The sequence below is a fragment of the Culex quinquefasciatus genome, chromosome 3 (assembly GCF_015732765.1).
Source record: "Culex quinquefasciatus strain JHB chromosome 3, VPISU_Cqui_1.0_pri_paternal, whole genome shotgun sequence".
Classification (NCBI taxonomy): domain Eukaryota; kingdom Metazoa; phylum Arthropoda; class Insecta; order Diptera; family Culicidae; genus Culex; species Culex quinquefasciatus.
Genome location: NC_051863.1, coordinates 14,525,528 through 14,548,099, shown reverse-complemented (window position 1 = coordinate 14,548,099; position 22,572 = coordinate 14,525,528). Strand labels below are relative to the sequence as shown.

General features: G+C 41.0%; 2 protein-coding genes across 2 annotated transcripts; both read left to right on the top strand.

Annotated features, from left to right (window-relative positions):
* The first annotated feature begins 21 nt into the window (after positions 1-21).
* Positions 22-6,037, top strand: LOC6053451. Its single transcript, XM_001869497.2, has 2 exons — positions 22-124; positions 181-6,037. Exon 2 carries the CDS (start codon positions 196-198, stop codon positions 5,197-5,199), a length of 5,004 nt encoding a protein of 1,667 aa, XP_001869532.2. The 5' UTR covers positions 22-124; positions 181-195; the 3' UTR covers positions 5,200-6,037.
* A 5,755-nt stretch (positions 6,038-11,792) lies between these two features.
* On the top strand, positions 11,793-13,834 carry LOC6053452 (glycylpeptide N-tetradecanoyltransferase). The gene is made up of 2 exons (XM_001869498.2): positions 11,793-12,019; positions 12,078-13,834. The coding sequence occupies exon 2, from the start codon at positions 12,091-12,093 to the stop codon at positions 13,630-13,632; it is 1,542 nt and encodes a 513-aa protein (XP_001869533.2). The 5' UTR covers positions 11,793-12,019; positions 12,078-12,090; the 3' UTR covers positions 13,633-13,834.
* The last annotated feature ends 8,738 nt before the right edge of the window (positions 13,835-22,572 follow it).

Below are 22,572 nucleotides of genomic sequence, written 5' to 3'. Positions count from 1 at the left end.
GGTAAGTGGACGTCAGAGCAAATCAAAACAACTTGCACTTGTTGCAGTTTGAGAAAAGTATTCCAAATCCTCATACGATGACTTCATTTCCAACTGTGCTGTGATAAGAAAAGGTGCGCTTAAGGTATGAATTTTTTTTTAGCTAAGGAAAGAGTAAGTTTTAAAATTAAATGTTTGCAGAACAAACCGCTGAAAATGTTCACCTTCGACGAAATCGTGGATGCCTTCAGGGCTAATCTTTTGGAGAAACTCGTAAAAAAACATGGTCCACAACCGTTTGAATGCCGCTGGGCGGAGCTCGTCGAGACCGAGTACGACCAGAAAGTGGCCTTGGTGACGCAGCTTATCAGATCCGGCGTCGACTGCGACTGGCAAAACGATAAGGGCAAATCGCCGATGGAACTGGCGCTGGCGCTCAACAAACCAAAACTGATATCGGCCATGCTACAAGCGGAAGCTGCTCGGTTCGATGTGCAACGGATGGTTTACCGGCTGGTGCGACGGGGGAACGTCGAGCTCTTGCAGATGTTCTTCAAGATGATGCAGGAGATCTCCAGAACGGACAAGTTCCGGATGGTGTCGCTGGCACTAGAGGAGACACTCTTAAGAAGGACTGCTATGAAGGATAAGATGCGGGATTTTTGTAACAAGCTGATTTTGGCAAAATTTTATGGCACGCACAAAATCACGAAGTTTAGCTTGGCTCAGCGGAAGCAACACATCAAGCAAAGAATCAAGATCATTTGCAAGGAGGTTGAGTTTCTGCAAAGTTACGGCACTGAAATTTTTACGAATATCGACAACAATTTTCTGACATCGCTGGACATCGTATCCGCAAATTTGTTCGCCGTTGATTTGTTGTGGAAGCATCCATCTTTGACTAAACTCAAAGAGTATGCTACGTGGAGCTCGTTACAGCCCAATAAAATCAACTATCTAGTACAGATCTATGTAGATGTTCTGATGAAAAAGCTTCCCGATCTCGGACTAGCCATCGACAAAAACCTTCTGCTAGACATGCTGAGCATGTTGAGCTTTGAACTAAACATGATCTACACGAAGGACTACCGAGGCGTGGAAAAAAAGGAAAATTTTCTTGTCAACATGGTTAAGCAGAATAGCGTCAATCAAGGATGGAAGTCAAAGTATCCCCAGGTTAAACTTACCAAACAACATCGACGATTCGCGAGAAAGCGTGACACCAAGGCACTGGCCAGGGCCGGTTTCAACAGTAAACAACAGCAACATTTGATTGCGGTAGTGCATGACAAGAAAAATGTGGAACAACTTCGTGAGCTTTGGATGCAACAGTTTCCAAATGTTCGCCTTGGACAGAGGGCAGTAGCTTGGGCTTCTGGAAAGGGTGACACAACTAGTTCAGGGCCTTTCAGTGGCTTTTGCCGGAGAACGCGTTACGTACTTAAAACAGTCAACAAAATCTACAGTCGTGTCAAAAGCTATTACTCTCTCACTATAATGCTAAGTGCCATCAATGTGATTGACAACATTTCGTTAACAGAGAAAATGGCCACCGAATTCGGCTATGCAGCTTGTCAACGGGTCGTTCAAATCATGGGCGAATTTTGCAAAAACACCGAAAAAACTCCGAACCTGCAGGGCGCACTCCACAAGCACATGTCCTTTTGGAGTTCGCAAAGTTTGCTGGACATTTTTCATCATCGCAGAAATGTCATAGCGCACGGATTATCGTTGACTGAGGTAAATTTTCGGATTCTTCAAAACAGCGGTGAACTAAATACGGGAATCTTATTGGCGTATTGCCAAATGGTTCAATCGGAGCTGCAGAGAACATACCCCCATCTGAAGTATTACCAGCTAAGCGAATTGACCAGGCTAATCAGGAGGTGCTTGGGACGCGTTTGGCAGTTGAAGACTTTGGAACAACGCGAATCGTTCGCCACCATGATTGACAGAGGGAAACGAAGCATCTGGAAGGACACAACAGCGGAACTGAACAATTTTGACCAAATCAATTCATTGCTTGACAAACTGCTGAGCAGTAGGGAAGACAGACAGCTTTATGATGGTTTGAAAGAGGTTAAGACCAAAGTGGACCTAGCTAAAACGAAGCATGAGGAATACGTTGCTGGTCTTCAACGCTATCAAGTGTTTGCGTGGAAACTGATTGAGTCTTGCGGATATTACTCGGATAAAAATGTGTTAAATCAATCGCTGAAGGCTCGTCTGAATCTACCTCAGATGTACTACTCACCTGTAAACCAAGCAATTATGCGGGAAGCAAATCAATTGCTTTCGTCGATTATGGAAAGAAACCAGTATTCGAAAGACACGGGCCAGCATCTTGTTGAACTAAATCGTTTGATTGCCCAAAAGGTAGACCGCGAACGCCAGCTCAAAAGGGCACATCAAATCAACCAATTTGTACCTTTTCAAAACGAACGCTACACAGAGCGACTGCTGGAATCGTTGGGGGTCAACGAGTTGCGCTTTGAGAAGTTTTACGCAGTTCACGATGCGCTGGATAGCCGAGTGTACGATCCTCTTAACAATCAACACGAGGCTGGAATGTTTGCAGTTGAACAAAAGTTCACCGTCATTAAGCGTATTCTGCAAGAGAACGACATCAAGTACGATTCACAGCAGCTTGACCAATGCCAAAAGGAAGACAGTCATCTGCTTAAGCGATTGTTGGAACAAATGCTCGAGTCACTTTATCAGCTAAGCCGCGTGAAGGTGAACTCCGAGGACCAATACTCTGAGGCACGTGCTTTAGCTACGCAGTTCGGTTTGCTGGAAATCTGCTCAATTTTAGCACATACCGAGCCATTCCAGAGCAACTTTGACTATCTGAACACACCAGTGCCACTGCTTGCGGGAAGATATCTACGAAACGCCCTGGCACATGACTTTGTTCTGTTTAAATCGGCCTTTATGTTCGATGGAGAAACACTTAAACTAACGATAGAAGTTCTATATGAACGGCGATCTTACCTGTTGAACGAACACTGCCAGTCTGGTGCCCTGCCCCATTTTGGTGAGATTACCGAAAAATACAGCCGTCATAAACGACTGGTTGAGGGTCAGACCGTTCGAACTGATGGTAAGCTCGACAAGGTTCTAAACAACCACCTGGACATCTACGGAAACTATTTTTTCATTTGGAAGGGGGAAAGTAAATTCCACCACAATTTGTTGGATGTTCTTCTGTATTACTACAGAGATGATGCCATCGCATACATCGAGAAATGTTCCCAAGGTAGTGGAAAATCTCCATCAAGTTCAGTTTTCTCATATCTGTGGAACCGACTTCGTTACAGCCACTTGCTCGGATGGCCACTTCAGACAATCGTGAAGCTTTTCTCTCTTGGTGGTGTCAATACTGGTGTTTTGCACCAAGATGGTTTGGCCGACGAAGTCGATAGAGTGTGGCAACATCTAGCCGAACGTATGAGGGTTCCTCTGGAAGATTTTGGTTACGATCCACCCGAACAGTTGGAAAAAATCCTCTGCTTCTTTTTATTTGTGAAACGATTTGATAAATTTTTAGAATTTTTCCATAGATATGGGGAAAAGTTTGATTTCATCAAATTTCACAATCTACTTTCGGATATTCCCGACGTGGTAGACAAGCTGGCCGAATTTCTACCCTGGGGTGCCGCCAAAGATCAAAATTTCAGTATGATGCACTCACTTTGTGCGTCGAACAATGTTGATGCATTGAAAAGTGCCATTAAACGGCTTTCCAGCAAACAGCTTTGCATTCGTTCGAAAGAGAATAGTACACCCATCCAAACCGCTTCTTGGAATTCTAGCTTTAGAGCTATTAGAGTATTGCTCGAAAGTAGAAAGCTTACACAGCTGGATTCTTATACGCTTGCTACGATAATTGAAACGCACCAAAATGATCTGTTGAAATATTTCAAACCGTCACTGGAATCGAACCAGCTACGAGACAACTTTTTAGAGTGTGGTATTAAACTTGTTACAGCTGCCAACATTGATGCTTACAGGGCGCTAAGAAAAATGCTATCCGAAAACGCATTCCGACGAGTTTGTCCCGACGATGGTAGTTTACCACTAATTTGTTCGGCAATTGGTTGTGGAACTAAGAAAACATTTGTGCACCAATTGCTAGCTGATCCCAAACTGAAGTCTACCTTCAACAGACCATCGAATCAAGAAAAGTCACCATTTTTGTTCGACATAGGCTCAGGTCGGTTCAAATATACTAACTTGTTACTATCAAAAGGTGTCGCCGTGGATTTTAGCGTTATTAAAGCGGTAGTGACATCCAACTGCTTCAAACGGCTCAAGTGGTTGCTGCGGAAGTCCGAGACAGTACTAACTGACTCGCAACAGCAGGAAATCATCAAACTAATCGTTACAGAGAACCTCGACTTAAGAATGCTCAAATGTTTCACTGGTTTAGCAAACTTACCAGACGGTGACCTCACCAGAATGCTCGAGCTCACTCTTCAGCGTTACGCTTTCGACGCCTGTCGCCTCATATGCGAAACCTTCCCACCAATTTTGACAAACTATAACAGAAAACTTCGGGCCCATCCATTAGCGGTAGCTATCAATGGAATCCACCGCAACAACTCCTTGTATCGGAACCGACCGTTCCTACATTTCCTGATCAAAACGTGCACCAACATCCCCCTCCAGGAAGCGCTTCTTTTCGACGCACTCAATCTGGGCGATTTGCAAATAGTGCAGGCCCTGGTCGATGCCGGTGTCCCAACGGACGTAGAAGTAGCTGGATTCACTCCGCTTTCGCAAGCTGCCCACAACTGCGCCACCTACCCTAACGCGCAGGCGTACGCCATGTTTGAACTGCTGCTCAAAAAAGGAGTCAGCGTTCAGAACTTGGTGTTTTGCCACACCCACTATTTGCGGGTCGTTCGACTGCTCGAGCTGTTGATCGAACACAGCTCGTTTGGGGCGAGCTCGGAGGAACTGTTGGTCATACTTTTGCACGCGCAGGTGATCGGAAGTGAGCGACTGCTGCAGGCCCTGTTGCGGAAGTACCGGTTTTTGGCCGCGTCTTTCTCTTTCGATCGGGACGAGCGGTTGGTGCTTGATTCGCGATTTGCTCTGGATTTGTACCAATGTGATTTAGAATGCAAGGTTTTACGTTTTATTGATACACTCCGGACTGAAATATTGGAAACCTTGAGCAATCCAAACTTTGATTATACGAAGTTATTTCGATAATCAATTCTAGACTTTTTTGTTAAAGATTAGGGTCAAGAATTTGGATTGTACCTGGGAATCAACTAATTCAATTTATAAGGTAAGGGAAATATACCCTTTCTCAGCCTATTTCTATTATCGGCCTCTCAGCACTTTGATCATGAATTACAGCTTTCCTAAAGTGTTTTTGACTGTTCCAAAGTAACAAATAGCTCAAACAAAAGTGAGCAAGCAACTTTCCATTGTTGATTTATCTAAAAATGTTGACTTAATAGTGGAAAACTGTAAAAGTGATGAGAATTGGTCGAATGGCTAAGAGTGATTACTGTTGTACAAACCGTATAAAAAAATTTGAAATTTTTAACTCCCATATATATTTTTTTAGAAAAATAGATGCATTTTACGTGCATGAGTGCAAAGAATAATAATTATTTATATTTTTACATGTTATGAATACAACAAATATCTTATGCTAAAAAATGCACTTTGTGCAATACAGTCCAGACCAGGGGGGCGACATCTATATCTCACTATAGGCAGCTCACCCGTAGCCAACACAAGCTGTCAACTTCGGCACCAGAAAAGGGAAATGTCAACGTCGGCTCCAGCACAAGAGAACAGCTGTTCGTTACGGAATCAAAACAAAGCCACTGCGCACTGTACAAAAACGTACAAAAACTGCAGGCATAAAATGGAAATAAAGCAATTATTGTTATTATGTATAATTTTACCGCAAAGTACGTTTAAAAGTTAGTGTATGTTTGTGAGGTGATTTTTATCAATTTATTTGCAAAATAAACTACTAACGTAAGGATTATTAAGCACGCATCGGGCCGATGACCTAATTTAAAGTTGTACTTTTATCACATGAAACGTTTAACTTAACTACTGTGAAAACTGTGACTTTTACTACAGTAATTCTTATAACAAAAATTGAATTATTAATTAAAGAAATATTTTTGTTTTCACTGTGCGCAGTTTGCGCTCGTTATCAACCTCAATCACCCAAGATGGCGGCCTTTAGCATCCCCCTGGTCCAGACTCCCTGTTTGAAAAATGTCGCACGTCGTACGAGTTGTCGCACGGTTTTGATTTTACCGTTTCGATATCGATTGGTCGAAAGGACGACAAGCGTGCGACAAACACTTGACAAGCCCGACATTGTTTTTTCTATCGATTTTCCTTCCATTCGACGTCACGATTTTCGTCGACGCAAGCAGTTTGACAGTTCTTTTCAGTTGGTCTTGTTTTAACTTGATTGCAACCGGATTGAACCAGTTTTCGTTGCTGTTGAGCTTCGCAAGGATTTTGGCCGGATGGTAGGTGAGTTGTGTTATTTTTTCTGCTGGAAAGATTCAGCCGGAGTGGGCGAGCGGCCAAATCTTAGTGTCCTGTGTTCCAGGTTTCCTGATTTCGGTCATCGTGGTGGTAGAGGCGAAGGAGGATGGGAAATAGAGATAACCCGGCGGCCATGCCGGAAGACGGGAGGAACCGGTATGCGGTCAAAGAAACGGATGTTTTACTTTCCGCGGGAGGTTGCGGTGAATTCCCAAAGGAGAAGAAAGATGAAATACCAAGTTCCGCCCAAGGGAACACAAAGAGAGAAACGGAACTTCCAATTCCTAGGGAGTTGTTCACTGTTCTGGGTGAATGAAAAGGAGGTGGAGGACGGAATAATATACTCCCGGCGGCGTTTCTGAGTCGACAGAAGTTGTTATCAATGGAACTGGTGAGTCATGTTTTTGAAGTGATAAAAAAATCAACAAATCAGAAATTTTACATTCAAAGTTAATTTTTTTTAGTTATGTTTTGGATGTTTTAGCCGAATGACGTAATCATTTTTTCAGGTAACCAAAAATATTCCAACCGAATCCCGCTGCTGACAACCCACCGTTTCCGTGTTGTCCCACGGAACGAAAGCTGTAACGATCGCAAAAACACCTGCACCGGAAGTGCGTAAACCGACGTTGTTCCGTACTCCGGTGGCCATCAATCCGTGGGAAATAAACGAAAGAGCCGTATCTGCACGCTGGCGTCGGTTCGAAAAGATGGCTGACAAAGTCCAGCCAAGATGCCGAAGCGACGAGATGAGCTGAAAGACCAACCGGAAGAAAAAGCCAAAAACCACGTGAAGATCGCAACTTAGATTAATTTACAGAAAAAATACATCTAAAAATAATTTAAAAATAAAAAAATGTGTATTTTTACTGCAACAAAACCTAAAAACCCAAAAAAACAGAACACGACAAAGGCACGACAACCTGAAAAACAAAACCGTGCGACGTCGGTCGAATGTCGTACGACAATGTCGAACAATTTCGATGATCGATCGCACGACAAATACGACATTTTGGTGCAAAAACGTATGACATTCGTGCGAATGTCGCACGACATTGTCGTGCGACGTCGTACGATTGCACGGACGACAAACGACGGACGTCCGACGGACTTTTCAGTCAGGGCTCGAATACCCGAAGCCTCGATTACGCGAAGTTTCGATTATCCGAAGTGATTTTTTTCCGAGGCCTTCGTAAAATCGAATCTGGACTGTAATCCAACAATTTATTTCCAAGGGAATGATGGAAAGAGAGGAATCACAAATCCGTATAAATAATTTCAAGATTTTTCAGGTTTAAACCCAAAATGCGATCAAAAATAAAAGTGGAAGAATTAGGCTTTAGACCTCGCTTTGGACTGCTTACTTAATTGTCGGTGTACAGGACGCCGCACTGTTTAATCATTTTCTGACGTATATTCAATTTTGCAGTCCAAACCCAGTCATTGAATTGGAAAAATAAAATTCTTTTTCAAATTTTCTCTTCTTGATTTCTGTGCACCTACGTCGAAGACCAAGATTGTTTTCTTTTTGCTCTTTGGTCTGACAATCTTGGTCTGACAGATTTGGTCTGACCAGGGGTATGCTAAAGGTCGCCATCTTGGGTGATTGAGATTAATAACGCGCGCAAACTGCGCACAGTGAAAACAAAAATATGTTTTTAATTTTTAGTTAAGTTAAATGTTTAACATGATAAAAGTACAACTTTAAATGAGGTCATCGGCCCGATGTGTGCTTAGTAATCCCAACTTTAGTAGTTTATTTTGCAAATAAATTGATAAAAATCACCTCAAAAATATACACTAACTTTTAAACTTATATAGTGGTAAAATTTCCGTAACGAACAGCTGTTCTTTTGTGCTGGCGCCGTAATTGAAAGCTCCCTTCTGTTCTGGTGTCGAAGTTGACAGCTTTTGTTGGCTGCAGGTGAGCTACCTGTAGTGAGATATAGATGTCGCCCCCTGGGTCTGACAGCTTTATCATGGATTTTGGTCTGGTCTAGGCGAGGGATAGGACACAGCACCTTCCTGTTTATTTCAGCTAAAAACGGTTCACAGCACATCATTGTATCCGAACTAAATTGATCAGATTTCTAGCTTTTCTTTAAAATTACCCCAAAATCCAATAAACAAAATTGTCATTTATTAATTCAAAAACACCCAAAAAGCAAAATTTGAAAATTAAGTTTATTATACATTTAAATAAAACGTTACCTTATCCATCTTTAGGTTTTTGGTTCCATCGTCACATTCATATAGTAAATCGTCGCTTGTGTACAATCTTGTTACAATTTAATCATTTTATTCGAAATACAGTCGACTCTCTGTTTGTCAATATCCAAGGGACCGTCGAGGAAGAGAAGCATCAGTTTACAGAACGCTGCAAAATGAAGACTCGATTGAAATTTGTTTTTTCTTGCTAACCAGCTATGGGAGAGAATCATGGCAACGTCCAGCAAACAAAAACAAAGAAATGTCAAACTCCCTTCAAAGCTTCGTTTCTCAAAAAACAATGTCTACGCAAGCCATGAGAAAGTGAAATTATTGACAACCGAAATAGATGTTTAAACCAAATTGAATCCAAGGGACCGTCGAGGAAGAGATCCTTCAAGAAAGAGAAAATATCGAGGAATAAAGACAATCGAAGATCGAAGTATGCAGTTTGAAGGGACTGAAGAATTCATCGGTACATGGAGCAATAATCAATCGAGAAGATCGACAGCCAGGGAGTCGACTGTATCTGATATCCAGCCACTAAGAATTGTATAAATAAAACTCAAGATTACAAAAACCACCCTTTTCACAGTCTTCCGAACTTTTATCAAAATCTTTTTTAGCATTACTTTTGAAGTACTTTTCTAAACTTCATAATATTAATTAGAGTCTTATCGACGATCGGTCTTATGAGACACCCCAAGACGGATCGAATGAGGCCAAAACGGTCCAAATCGGTTCAGCTAGTCCGGAGATAATCTCGAGTGCATTTTTATTTCGGTGCACGCGTACTTACAGACATACACACGCACAGACATTTGTTCAGAATTTGTTTCTGAGTCTCTAGGTATACGTGAAGGTGGGTCTACGAGGTCGAATAAAGAAGTTCATTTTTCGAGTGATTGAATAGCCTCTCCTCAGTAACGCGAGGACTACAAACTGGACTGTAAACAATGAGTGTATCCCTTTCACACCTTATGCACGGGATTGAAACTCGTCTGAAAAACCTGTATCATTTTCTCATTCGAAACAGTGGCGCCACGTGGTGGTAGCTGCCCTGTTTATTACACTGTGAAATTGGGTACTAAAGCCCTATGTCAATTTTTATGTACAACGGTAAAAAACACGCTTAAAAAACATTTCTGATCACTTTTTTTTTATTTTAATGCAATTTTTTTTTTTTGACAAGACAACATTTTTTCGATGGATCAACTATGGTCCCCTTGGAAGGAGCTGTCAAGTAGGAGCTTTTCTGTCAAGAAGGACCGCGAGGTAAATTTTTCAAAATTGATTTAAAAATCCATTTTAAACTTTTTGTGGTCGTACAAAGGGTCATTGTACTCAGAAAAATAAGCTTTATCGCTGTAAACAATAATATCAGCAATCTAAGCTTCATTTTAGGACCCAATTAACAGCTTTTAATGAAATAATCACTGTTGCTGCTTTTTTATGCCAAATATAAAATAAAAATATAAATATTCGCTAAAAATCTGGTTAATTTGGTTAGAATCAAATTGGTAAATTTGATTTGATACACTCAAACCCCGATGGTTTGACACTAATTGTTGTCAAACGAACGGATTACGACTTTAAAGTCTGTCAAGGCATATTTGAAAGAAATTTTATAGATATGTACATTGTACCATAGAATAGAGAAAGATAGAATTGCCACTCATTTACCGACCGGGGGACAAAACTGTGCTGCCTAACTGATGCCAGCGGCGAAACGGGGAACTACAACACCCTGCGCATAATACTGTCAAGAATGTGGAGAACTGGTTGGCACATATATATTATTCATTAAAAATGTAAAATGATTTTAAAAAAAATATGGAAAACAAATCAAAACAATTATGAAAATTCAAGATAAGTGCATCCCTTAACTAGGATATTTTGCTTTAAATAAGATTAAATGATTTTTATTTCGCATCAGCATTTTTTTTTCTAAATTTCAAAATTATGCCAAATAAGTTGACACCCGTTTTCACTTCTCCAAGACATCTGTTTTGTCATGTTGACATTTCGCTGTCGCTGTCAAACCAAGTAAAGAATCGGAAGAGGAAATTACTATTTTGCCGTTCGGAGTGAAGAAAAGTGGTCGTGGTGTTCCAGCAAAAACTCCGCACTCCAACTTAAACCGCAATTTGCGCCTAATCCTAACGTTCTACCACCTTCACTAGTCTCGTCTTTTCATCCGGCTTCCAAGCACCATTTCACATTTTTGATTGCCAACTGAACGTCAACAAGCCTTTTTCCATCTGTCTCTGTCAAACAAAACGCACCCTCCAGAATGCACAGGGCAGTTCCATCAAAGTGCACAGTGCGCATTTCGACTGAAGTTCCCCGTTTCGAGCAGTGGTGGCGCTGTCGGCAGTGTCGCTTGACGTTTACAAGGGGGAATTGGGTCCTAAAATGAAGCTTAGATTGCTGATATTATTGTTTACAGCGATAAAGCTTATTTTTCTGAGTACAATGAACCTTTGTACGACCACAAAGAGTTTAAAATGGATTTTTAAATCAATTTTGAAAAGTTCCTACTTGACAGCTCGTTCCAAGGGGACCATAGTTGATCCATCGAAAAAATGTTGTCTAGTCAAAAAAAAAAATTGCATTAAAATGAAAAAAAGTGATCAGAAATTGTTTTTAGTCGTGTTATTTACCGTTGTACATAAAAATTTACATAGGGCTTTAGTACCCAATCGGCAAGTGGCAATTCTACCTATCTCTATACTAGAGAGCCTGGATCTTATTAGAAAACGGACATCTCAAACCAAAAGTACCAATCGAAGCGCGAGAACTGTCAAACGGAGGTACCAAACGAGCATAAGACAAAGGATTTTGCTCGATTGGTACCTCCGTTTGACAGTTCTCGTGCTTCGATTGGTACTTTTGGTTTGAGATGTCCGTTCTCTAAAAAGATCCAGGCTCTCTACTCTATACTATGATTGTACGTAAATCCATCGACAAAAAAGCCCCTTTTCAAAAGTTATCACCGCCCCCCATTCGTCTTCACAGTTTTCTTCACACCATCCCAGCCCTGCCCTGCATGAACCGACTGTCAGCTGTCACTTTTTCTCTGAAGCGAGTCCGTCATCGTCCGATTTCAGAACCCGCAAAGTTGTTCGCTCGGTCAAGTGTCCGCGATCTCGCGTTATTTGTTCCGCTTCGGCCACCAGAAAGCCCTTGAAAGTTCGCGTCCGCACGCCACCCGCGCCGCGTCCACTTTCCAATTGGGAAATCGAGGGGTTTAGAACTCCGATCTACTGCCCAGCAAGCACGAAACACTCGTGAGGTGAGTTGCTTCTTTTTTTTTTTGGGAGGAGGAAAAAAATCGATTTTTTTTTTTGTAGGAGGATTGTTCCGATGGCCGACCAGCAGCAAACGGGCGAACTGACGGCAACGTTGACGGAGCTCAAGAACGGTGAGCCGGACGGTCCGGTTGGGGTGGACGGAGCGGGCACTGGAAAGGCGGCGGCCGCCGCCAAATCCAAAAAGAAAAAGAAGAACAAAGGTCAGGGGGCTGCGGTCGCGGCTGCTACGGAAGAGAGTAAGCTGGAGGAGGTCAACAGCGGCGAGCAGGATGCGGCGGTGTTTTCAACGGCCGCGGGAGAAGGCGATGGACAGGGAGTGGTTCCGGTAATTCCCGGAGCGGGTCAAATGCCCAGTCAGGACATGTTGATGAACGTGATCGAGCAGCTAAAGCTGGGTTCGCTGAAGCCGGCCAAAACGGCCGAGGAGGCGTTGAACAAGTCGTTCAAGTTCTGGTCCACCCAGCCGGTGCCGAAAATGGACGAAAAGATCGCCGTGAACGAACCGATCGAGGCCGACAAACCGATTAGCGAGATCCGGGCCGAACCGTACACCCTGCCGGACGGATTCACCTGGGACACGCTCAACCTGAACGATCCGCTCCAGCTGAAGGAGCTGTACACGTTGCTGAACGAGAATTACGTCGAGGACGACGATGCCATGTTCCGGTTCGATTATCAGCCCAACTTTCTGCAGTGGGCGTTGCAGCCGCCGGGTTGGCGGGCCGAGTGGCACTGCGGCGTGCGGGTCGTCAAGTCGGGCCGCCTGGTGGGCTTTATTTCGGCCATCCCCGGCACGTTGAACGTGTACCAAAAGCTCCAAAAGATGGTCGAAATCAACTTTCTGTGCGTGCACAAGAAGCTGCGCTCGAAGCGACTGGCGCCGGTGCTCATCCGGGAGATTACGCGCCGAGTCAACCTGACCGGCATCTTCCAGGCTGTGTACACGGCCGGTGTGGTGCTGCCGAAGCCGGTGTCCTCGTGCCGCTACTGGCACCGATCGCTCAACCCGAAGAAGCTAGTCGAAGTGAAGTTCTCCCACCTGTCGCGCAACATGACGATGCAGCGCACGATCAAGCTGTACAAGCTGCCGGACGTGCCGAAAACGCCCGGCTTCCGGAAGATGCGCGAGTCGGACCTAGCCGGAACGCGCCTCCTGCTCGAGCAATACCTGGCCGGGTTCAACCTGACGCCGTCCTTTGACGAGGACGAGTTCCGGCACTGGTTCCTGCCCCAGGACGGCATCATCGACTGCTTCGTGGTGGAAGATCCCGCCACCGGGGCCATCACCGACATGGTCAGCTACTACACGCTGCCCTCGACCGTGATGCACCACGCCGTCCACAAGTTCGTCAAGGCGGCTTACAGCTTCTACAACGTGTCCACCAAGACGCCCTGGCTGGACCTGATCAACGATGCGCTGATTGCGGCGCGGAACCTCAACTTTGACGTGTTCAACGCGCTCGATCTGATGGAGAACCGCAAGTTCCTGGTGCCGCTCAAGTTTGGCATCGGCGACGGCAACCTGCAGTACTATCTGTACAACTGGCGCTGTCCGAGCATGCAGCCCGAGGACGTCGGCCTCATTTTGCTGTAAGAAGCGGCACCAAGGACCAAAGCGGGGGAGGAGGTGGTGGAATGTGTGCGGTTTGTGTACTATTTCGACTAGTACGAAGGGAAGTTCATCGTGAAAGTGACAAAGGCGAAATTAACGCGTTTCTATTCATGCAATTGTAAATGATACTTGGCAGAGGGTAGCGGTTTTTCCGAGTACAATAATAAACAAAACTAAAGCCTAATTGAAAAGCAATTTTATTTCAAAAGAAACTTTTGTTGGTAATAATAGGCCCCCAAAACCAAAGCTAAAAACTCGATTCGCCACCTACATTCGAGTAGGAGAACTTTGGTGCAAGGTTACGTTTACGTTTTTGCGCGATAAGTACAAAGGGGAGTGAAAACTATTTTAAGATTTTTAAAAAGAAAATTGATTTTTTGGAATAAAATAATGTTAACAGGAGGCAAGAAATTAAAAGTTCTATCGATTGACTTCTTGATTTTTTTTGCTAAGTTGCCTTTTTCATTGAAAATTCTGAGATCCGGATTGAAAACGAGAGAATGAGGTTAGATTGCAAATTTTGAAAATCATTCCAATTAACATTTTTCAAGCAGAGCGTTGCTTTTATGGTAGAAGTGACTTTGAAAAATATTTATAAACTTTAATAATCGACATTCTCAACTGATTCATTAGGTTTTGGTTGATTAAAACTTTTCCTTATTTTGAATCAGATAATGAACAGGTTAAATCGGACATCACAAGAATATTTTCGTTTATAAAAATTAAGCTACTTATTTCTTACCTGAAAATTGTATAATTTGCTACTAATGTTGATTTTATGATGAAATAAAACAATTTCAAATTCCAAACCAATTTACTCGCTGTAGGATATAATGAAAACATCACCCCAAGATTCAGCGCCCTCTAGCGGGGGGTAATTTTGACGTTTGATTGCCTATACAGTGCTGCAATCTGTGTTACAATCACTTTGCTTAAAAAATGCACTTAGCTTAGGATTTTAAATAAATGGAAATGAATCTGATCTTTTGCAATGGAAAAGGGTTCGTTCAAAAATTACGTCCTTGGATAGGGGGAAGGGGAGGTCTGAGGTTAGTGACAGGTTAAAGATATAGAAAAAGTGCATGACATGGGAAGGGGAGGGGGGAATGGGGCTTAAATCCCGATAATATTCGGACGTAATATTTGAACAAACTCAAAGTAGAGCAATTATCTACGAAATCGGTATTTTTTTTAAGAATTTTAATTTTTGTATTTTTTAATCCGACTGAAACTTTTTTGGTGCCTTCGATATGCCCAAAGAAGCCATTTTGCATCAGAGCAAATCTCTACGAAATCGGCCGATCTCGACCATTTTTATTTTTTGTATTTTTTGATTTGGCTCAAACTTTGTGGGGGCCTTTCCTATGCCCAAATAAGCTATTTTGCGTCATTGGTTCACCCATACAAGTCTCCATACAATTTTGGCTGCTGTCCATACAAAAATGGTATGTAAATATTCAAACAGCTGTAATTTTTGAGTGAATATTCTGATCAATTTGGTGTCTTCGGAAAAGTTGTAGGTATTGTTGAGGACTTCGGTAATTTCGGAATACACCCTTCCGGCAGCAGATGAAGATTCATGCAGTCCCACGTCGCATGTTCGGGTGTAGACCTACGGAAGACCTTGCCGCGAGGATAGGTGAGTAAGACTATACGAGCCACCTACGGCATAATTCCTCGGGCTCCCCAGGTCAACCATAAGCTACCCCAGGTTCTCCGTGCAGGACACCATGGGGGTAGAAAGCGGATAGAATAAGCAAAAGATCAAAGCAGGCCACGAGGCATACTTTTAAAGTGGTTTGTATCTGCAAAGGAATTTGTATTAACAAAAGGATCAAACATAAAAAGGCGATACTAATTAATAGTTTCCTGCGACCTTGGAGGTCTCTCGGTTGGACATATAGCCGTGGACACCATGCTTGGTAGCAATCCTCGTCAGTCGGTGTGGTATTGATCACAGCTGGTGTTTATTTGTCCTCAACGTCTGTTGTATCCTGCGGCTGCGTAGCAAGTCAGATACTCACTCATTCAGTTTGAAACGAAAAGAACAAAAGAGAACACAAGAAAACATTAGATTCTGATAGTGAGTAAAGTAAAGTGTCACTCAGTCGCCAGCCAGCGACAAGTTAAGACGTGTTTTGCTCGTGTTGTCATCTCGCGTGCTTGGAAGTTTTTGACAGATGTCCCGTCCCGTCCGCGGGAATCGGAAGCGGAAGAAGTCCAGTGAGGTCACTGGAATCGGCATCCAATGAGAAAAAGTTGAGAAGACCCTGCTCAACAACAACAAGTTCAGCCCGCTAGCGGATAACAAAAACAACAACAATGCCTACCCAGCAGGAGGAGGGGTCGCCCCGGCGGTTCCACCACCCGGCCAGTCGGCAGGTAGACAAAAGCAACCACCTTTGGTGATGAAGAACACCACGGATTTTTACAAGCTCGTGGCGATAGTGGAAAGTTGTAAACTTGGTTTCAAACCGATTTACAAACAAACCCGATTTGGAACCAGGTGACAAAGATTTTGACAAGTTGCAAGAGCTACTCAAGAAGAAGAAAGTGGAATTCTACACCCACGATCGGCGGAGCGAACGAAATCATCGGGTGGTTCTTCGTGGTTTTCCTGATGAACTGAAACCGGACGAGGTCAAGTACCTTCTGAAGAGGGATCTCAAGCTGGAGGTGCATATCATCAAGCGGAAGGAAAAGTCCACCGTGGACGAAACTCCGTACATTGTGGTCTTTCCCAAGGGATACACCAATTTGAAGAAGCTCTCTGCAATGAAAGTTGTGGCAAGCACTATCATCCGGTGGGAGGCCTACCGGAACAAGCGGCCGAACGTGACCCAGTGCAGGAACTGCTTGCAGCTGGGTCATGGAACCAGGAACTGTCACCTGAAAGGGAGGTGCAACAACTGTGGGGGTCCCCACAAGACGGACGAGTGCAAAGTCCAAGAAGCCGAGCCGAAGCGGTGTGCCAACTGCTCTGGAGCCCACGAAGCCACGGACCGGAGCTGCCCCAAGCGTGCGGACTTCATCCAGAAGCGCCAGCAGGCGTCGAAACCGAAACCGCCGGCAAGGAAGGCGGAGAAGCAGAGTCCAGCAGTTCCGACGTTCACGCCGGCGGAGTTCCCTCCGTTGCCGGGTGCAGTCCCGAAGGATCGCCCTCGCCTCGCAGGAAGAAGCCAAGGTGGCCCCGAGACGGTGGAGCCACGAAAGAGGAAGCCGGGGAGGTGCTCTACAGTTCGGCTGAGCTGTGGGGCATTTTCTCCGAGTACATCGGTAGATTCAAAACCTGCAAGACCCGCTTGGACCAAGTAACCCTCGTCAGTTACATGATCTCCAAGTATGAAGTGTAATGAGTTTTTTTATTTTTATGTTATATTTTGATTGTAAACTGATCCTCGGTCCTAACCTGGTCGTAATACCTGAAAGGACCTAATAAAAATAAGTTATGAATAAAAGAAAGGTAAGGTGTAATGTCATATTAAATATAAATAATTATAATATGTTCACTCCATGATTTTTTACAGACACTTTATTTATTTTGCTTTCACTATTTCTTCGGGTCGTCTAATTTTCGTCGTGTTCCCTCCCGTACTTGGAAATTTCCGCATAACTAATCACTGCTGGTTATTAGTGTCATGTCGAACATGTTACAAGCTAACACAACAGTGACACAGAAACAGAACTTCACAAGCACGGGAATTTGCACACGACCTCCCAGTGAATTAATACCGAGCTTTAACTAATTTCATACACTGAAAAAAACCAACATAGCTAAATCAAATGTTTTTTCACGTGAGCTGCTCCAAAAACCAACACGACAACTTCACGTGATTTTCCTTTGACTCTCACATGCTTTTCATTTCAAATGAATGTGAAAATCATTCAGCTCCAGCTGATCATCAGGAAAAAATCATTCACTCATCTTTCGCATGGTGTTCACGTGGGATTCAAATGAATTTCACTTTGATTTGCCCCAATCGGCTAGTCCTTTGGTTTTGAAGTGGAAGTCACGTGAGATTCAAATGAAGTTCATTTTGATTTGCCCTACTCGACTTGTCCGTTCATTTTCAAGTGAAATTCATGTTAGTATCAAATACTTTCGATGATGAAAATTAATCCTTGCTTTAGGATGGCAATTTTCGATTGGTACGAGTTAGGCTCGCACTTTTAATTCTAATTTACTCCCGAAAAAGTGGTTTAAATATTTTAATTATTTTAGGATTATATGGTAAGTATTTTCTTATTAATTCTTAGCAAAATTGAATACTAAACATACAATTTTATTCCATTTTTCCAGGAAAGCACGGATAGGCAAATTTCCTGCGAAACTCAGGGATTTCCTTGGAAGAGACTTTTCCAGGACCTCCGTGAGGTGAGAGATCCGGTGTGTGGCTAAGGAGTCATGGATCATCACTGATCGTCCAGAATGTGTGTGCATCTTATTTTTTTAGTGTGAATTGTAAAGTTTGTTAATTGTTTTTAATATTATAAAAATAAAAGGCAAAAATCAAAAACATATGAAACGTATTTTAATAATATGCTACATAAAATTTTCACTTGAAACTGAACTGACAATCATTTGATATTAATATGCAATCCATTTCATTCTCAAAAACATTTCATGTGATAATCATGTGAAATGACACGTGAGGTTAACGTGATTTGCATTTGAATCTACCGCGTCGCGCGATGAATTTTGTTCAAGTGATTTGCACATGACATTCACAAGAAACGTCGTATGGGGCAGAATCACGTGTAAAACATGTGATATTGCTATGTGTCTTTCTTTCAGTGTACTACTATTACCTAAAATCGACGGTAACATTTCAGAAGGCATCATGTACATTTTGACACTTTTTGGGTTATTGCATATTCTGAAAGTACTCCTAATAAGCTACCTCTCCACCAAAAATGAGCAAAAGTTACTTCAGTAAACTCTGTTTAATAATGATTTTAAATGAAGTATCATAAACAAAATCTCTGCCATCAGCAGTCCCTGTTTATATAGCCCTGTCAACCTGTTAAACAAAAGACTACATAAACCTCGTGACGAAAAAAAAAGCATCATGAACAAAGCGCCATGTACATTCGGCGAAGAATAACGATTCATAACAAAGCGTCCCCCTCAATGACAGCAGAGCAGTTCTCTAGGATTTCGGTCATTCGTTTTTTTTTTGTATTTTTTAATCCGGCTGAAACTTTTTTGGTGCCTTTGGCATGCCCAAAGAAGCCATTTTGCATCATTAGTTTGTCAATATAATTTCCATACAAATTTGGCAGCTGTCGATACAAAAATGATATGTGAAAATTCAAAAATCTGTATCTTTTGAAGGAATTTTTTGATCGATTTGGTGTCTTCGACAAAGTTGTAGGTATGGATACGGACTACACTGGAAAAAAATGATACACGGTAAAAAAAATTTGGTGATTTTTTTATTTAACTTTTTATCACTAAAACTTGATTTACAAAAAAAACACTATTTTTAATTTTTTTTATTTTTGATATGTTTTAGAGGACATAAAATACCAACTTTTCAGAAATTTCCAGTTTGTGCAAAAAATCATTGACCGAGTTATGAATTTTTTAATCATTACTGATTTTTTCAATAAATCGAAATTTTGGTCGCTAAAATTTGTCATCTTCATTTTTCGATGTAAAATTGAATTTGCAATCAAAAAGCACTTTAGTGAAATTTTGATAAAGTGCACCGTTTTCAAGTTATAGCCATTTTTATGTGACTTTTCTGAAAATAGTCGCAGTTTTTCATTTTTTCAAATTCGTGCACATCTTTGCCCACCTTTGAAAAAAAAAATTTTGAAAAGCTGAGAAAATTCTCAATATTTTGCTTTTTTGGACTTTGTTGATACGACCTTTAGTTGCTGATATATTGCAATGCAAAGGTTTAAAAACAGGAAAATTGATGTTTTCTAAGTCTCACCCAAACAGCCCACCATTTTTCAATGTCGATATCTCAGCAACTAAATAATGGTCCAATTTTCAATATTAAAATATGAAACATTTGTGAAATTTTCCGATCTTTTCGAAAACAATATTTTCAAATCAAGACTAACATTTCAAAAAGGCCAATCATTCAATATTACGCCCTTTTTAAATGTTAGTCTTGATTTGAATATTTTGAAAATATTGTTTTCGAAAAGATCGGAAAATTTCACAAATGTTTCATATTTTAACATTGAAAATCGGACCATTAGTTGCTGAGATATCGACATTGAAAAATGGTGGGCTGTTTGGGTGAGACTTAGAAAACATCAATTTTCCTGTTTTTAAACCTTTGCATTGCAATATCTCAGCAACTAAAGGTCGTATCAACAAAAACCGAAGAAGCAAAATATAGAGAATTTTCTCAGCTTTTCAAAAATATTTTTTTCAAAACTGGGCAAACAAGTGCACTAGTTTTAAAAAATGAAAAACTGCGACTATTTTCAAAAAAGTCACTTAAATATGGCTATAACTTGAAAACGGTGCATTTTATCAAAATTTCACTAAAGTACTTTTTTATTGCAAATTTGATTTTACATCAAAAAATGAAGTTGAAAAATTTTTACGACCAAAATTTCGATTTTTTGAAAAAATCAGTATTGATTAAAAAAATCATAACTCGGTCAATGTATTTTTGCACAACCTGGAAATTTCTGAAAAGTTGGCATTTTATGTCCTCTAAAACATATCAAAAAATAAAAAAAATTAAAAATAGTGTTTTTTGTAAATCAAGTTTTAGTGATAAAAAGATAAATAAAAAAATCACCAAAATTTTTTTACCGTGTATCATTTTTTCCAGTGTAATCCGTATCCATACCTACAACTTTGTCGAAGACACCAAATCGATCAAAAAATTCCTTCAAAAGATACAGATTTTTGAATTTTCATACATCATTTTTGTTTGGACAGCTGCCAAATTTGTATGGAAATTATATTGACAAACTAATGATGCAAAATGGCTTCTTTGGGCATACCGAAGGCACCAAAAAAGTTTCAGCCGGATTAAAAAATACAAAAATTAAAATTGACGAAAAAAGACCGATTCCGTAGAGAACTGCTCAGCAGGGTGATATAGACGTTGGTGATTTCAAAAGATGTTATGTTTGTTTTTCTCAAATAAAATTACGGAAATAATGTTTTATTGAATTTGGATTATCAAGTATCAATGAAAGCAACGTTTTTCATCGTTTGTTATCATTAGAATATTTTATTTTGCTTTTCGTTTCGTTTTCGTTTTACGGAGCAAGGTGGGGGACGCGGCCTCAAGTCAATCCAAGTCCGGTTTCTTGTGGAAAAAAGGGTAGTGGCCGAACTAGTATTGCATACCAAATGAACACCACCGGAAGATATAGGGGATCGGGAGGGGGAAGGTGAAAGGAAATTAGTGTAGGTGTGAGTAGTAAGAACTTGGATGACATGAGCAGTTACTGGTAAATGAATGATGAAAACTAACTTATCAATGGCATTTTTTCTGGGCTTCGTCCTGTCGCGTCCGTCAGTAGTCTTGTCGTACATTGCAACTAACTTTAATTTAACTGATCATTTATGTCCAATTATTCATTTCAGAAAACTAACTAACTTGAATCAACAACCTCAACTAAACTGTCTGAAAGTAACTTGAATCTCAAATCCCCGAAATTTTAATTACAAAGCCAAACATTCCTTTACCTATTTGTTAAACCTGTCTTGCTGCTTCCAAAACAATAAACATTAATGAAACGTTCATAATTTACAAGTTGAACACTCGTTGTTAATACGACTATTTCGTGCCTTCCATTTCATTAGGGCACACAAGCTTTGCAAACAAGAGTGTATCCCTATCATACCTTATGTAAACTATCATTTGAGTGAAAGAGACACAATCCTGTTCACACCTGTGTGTCCTTTTTAAATGTTAGGCTCTGTTTGATCGTAAAACTCCAGTAGATCCTCGATTCGCAACAATGGTCGATACAACCATAATCCGAAAACCGTTAGTTCAACAGATTAACGAATTTTGTCCGATATCATTTCATTATTGATTGATCGAGACTCTATGGATTTTTTGACAATTCAGAATGGTAACGGGAGTCTGGAAGTATTAAACAACCTAGAAGAGTTACAAAAAAAAAAAAAAACTAACTATTCCTCCCTAATATCAAACGGTTTTACCTGTTCCTAACAGATTTCACGAACAAGAATATTGAGACTCAAATAAAAAATTTCAATATCTTGCAATTTTACATATTATAAAAGCTGTGATTTCTATCAACACAAGTATATAAATATAAAATAAATGTGTGATATATATCAACATCGGAAACCATCTTTGCAAATAGCCCTGAAACGACGGCAACGTGTGGCTCCATCTCCAGGGAATATTTTATTTTGCTTTTATAATAAAATGGGAATTGAAAATAGATGCTCAACATTCAAATGCGTTTTTCTCAAAACGCACGGTTTGTACATGATGCTTTTTGAAATGTTGGCATCGAAATGAAAATAACCTTACCCCTTTGATAATAGCAAAATTTATCATAAATGTGTTGTTTTTAATACTATTTAAGCAATTTTCAATCACACCGATCACCTTCATTTTTTTTCTAAGCGTGAACAAAACACATTAAATGACAGATAAGTTTTAACAGTGGAGCTCAGTTATCTATATAACCGAACACATGAGTTTACTGAGTTAATCAGCACTAACTTCAGTAATTATTTTACTGTAGCATGGTAATTTTGACTAACACTACTGACAGCTCAGTTAAAAATTATCGAGTAACGAATTCATGATTTAGTGTGTATGGTGCTAACTTTCTCATATAAAAAGATACAGCGTGGTCAAAACTCGTCCAAAACGTGTTTTTTTTTGCTTGAAAATCACGTTTTAGACGAGTTTTCATTCAAGGCTTCGGAAACTCAGTAGGTTCGAGCAGAAA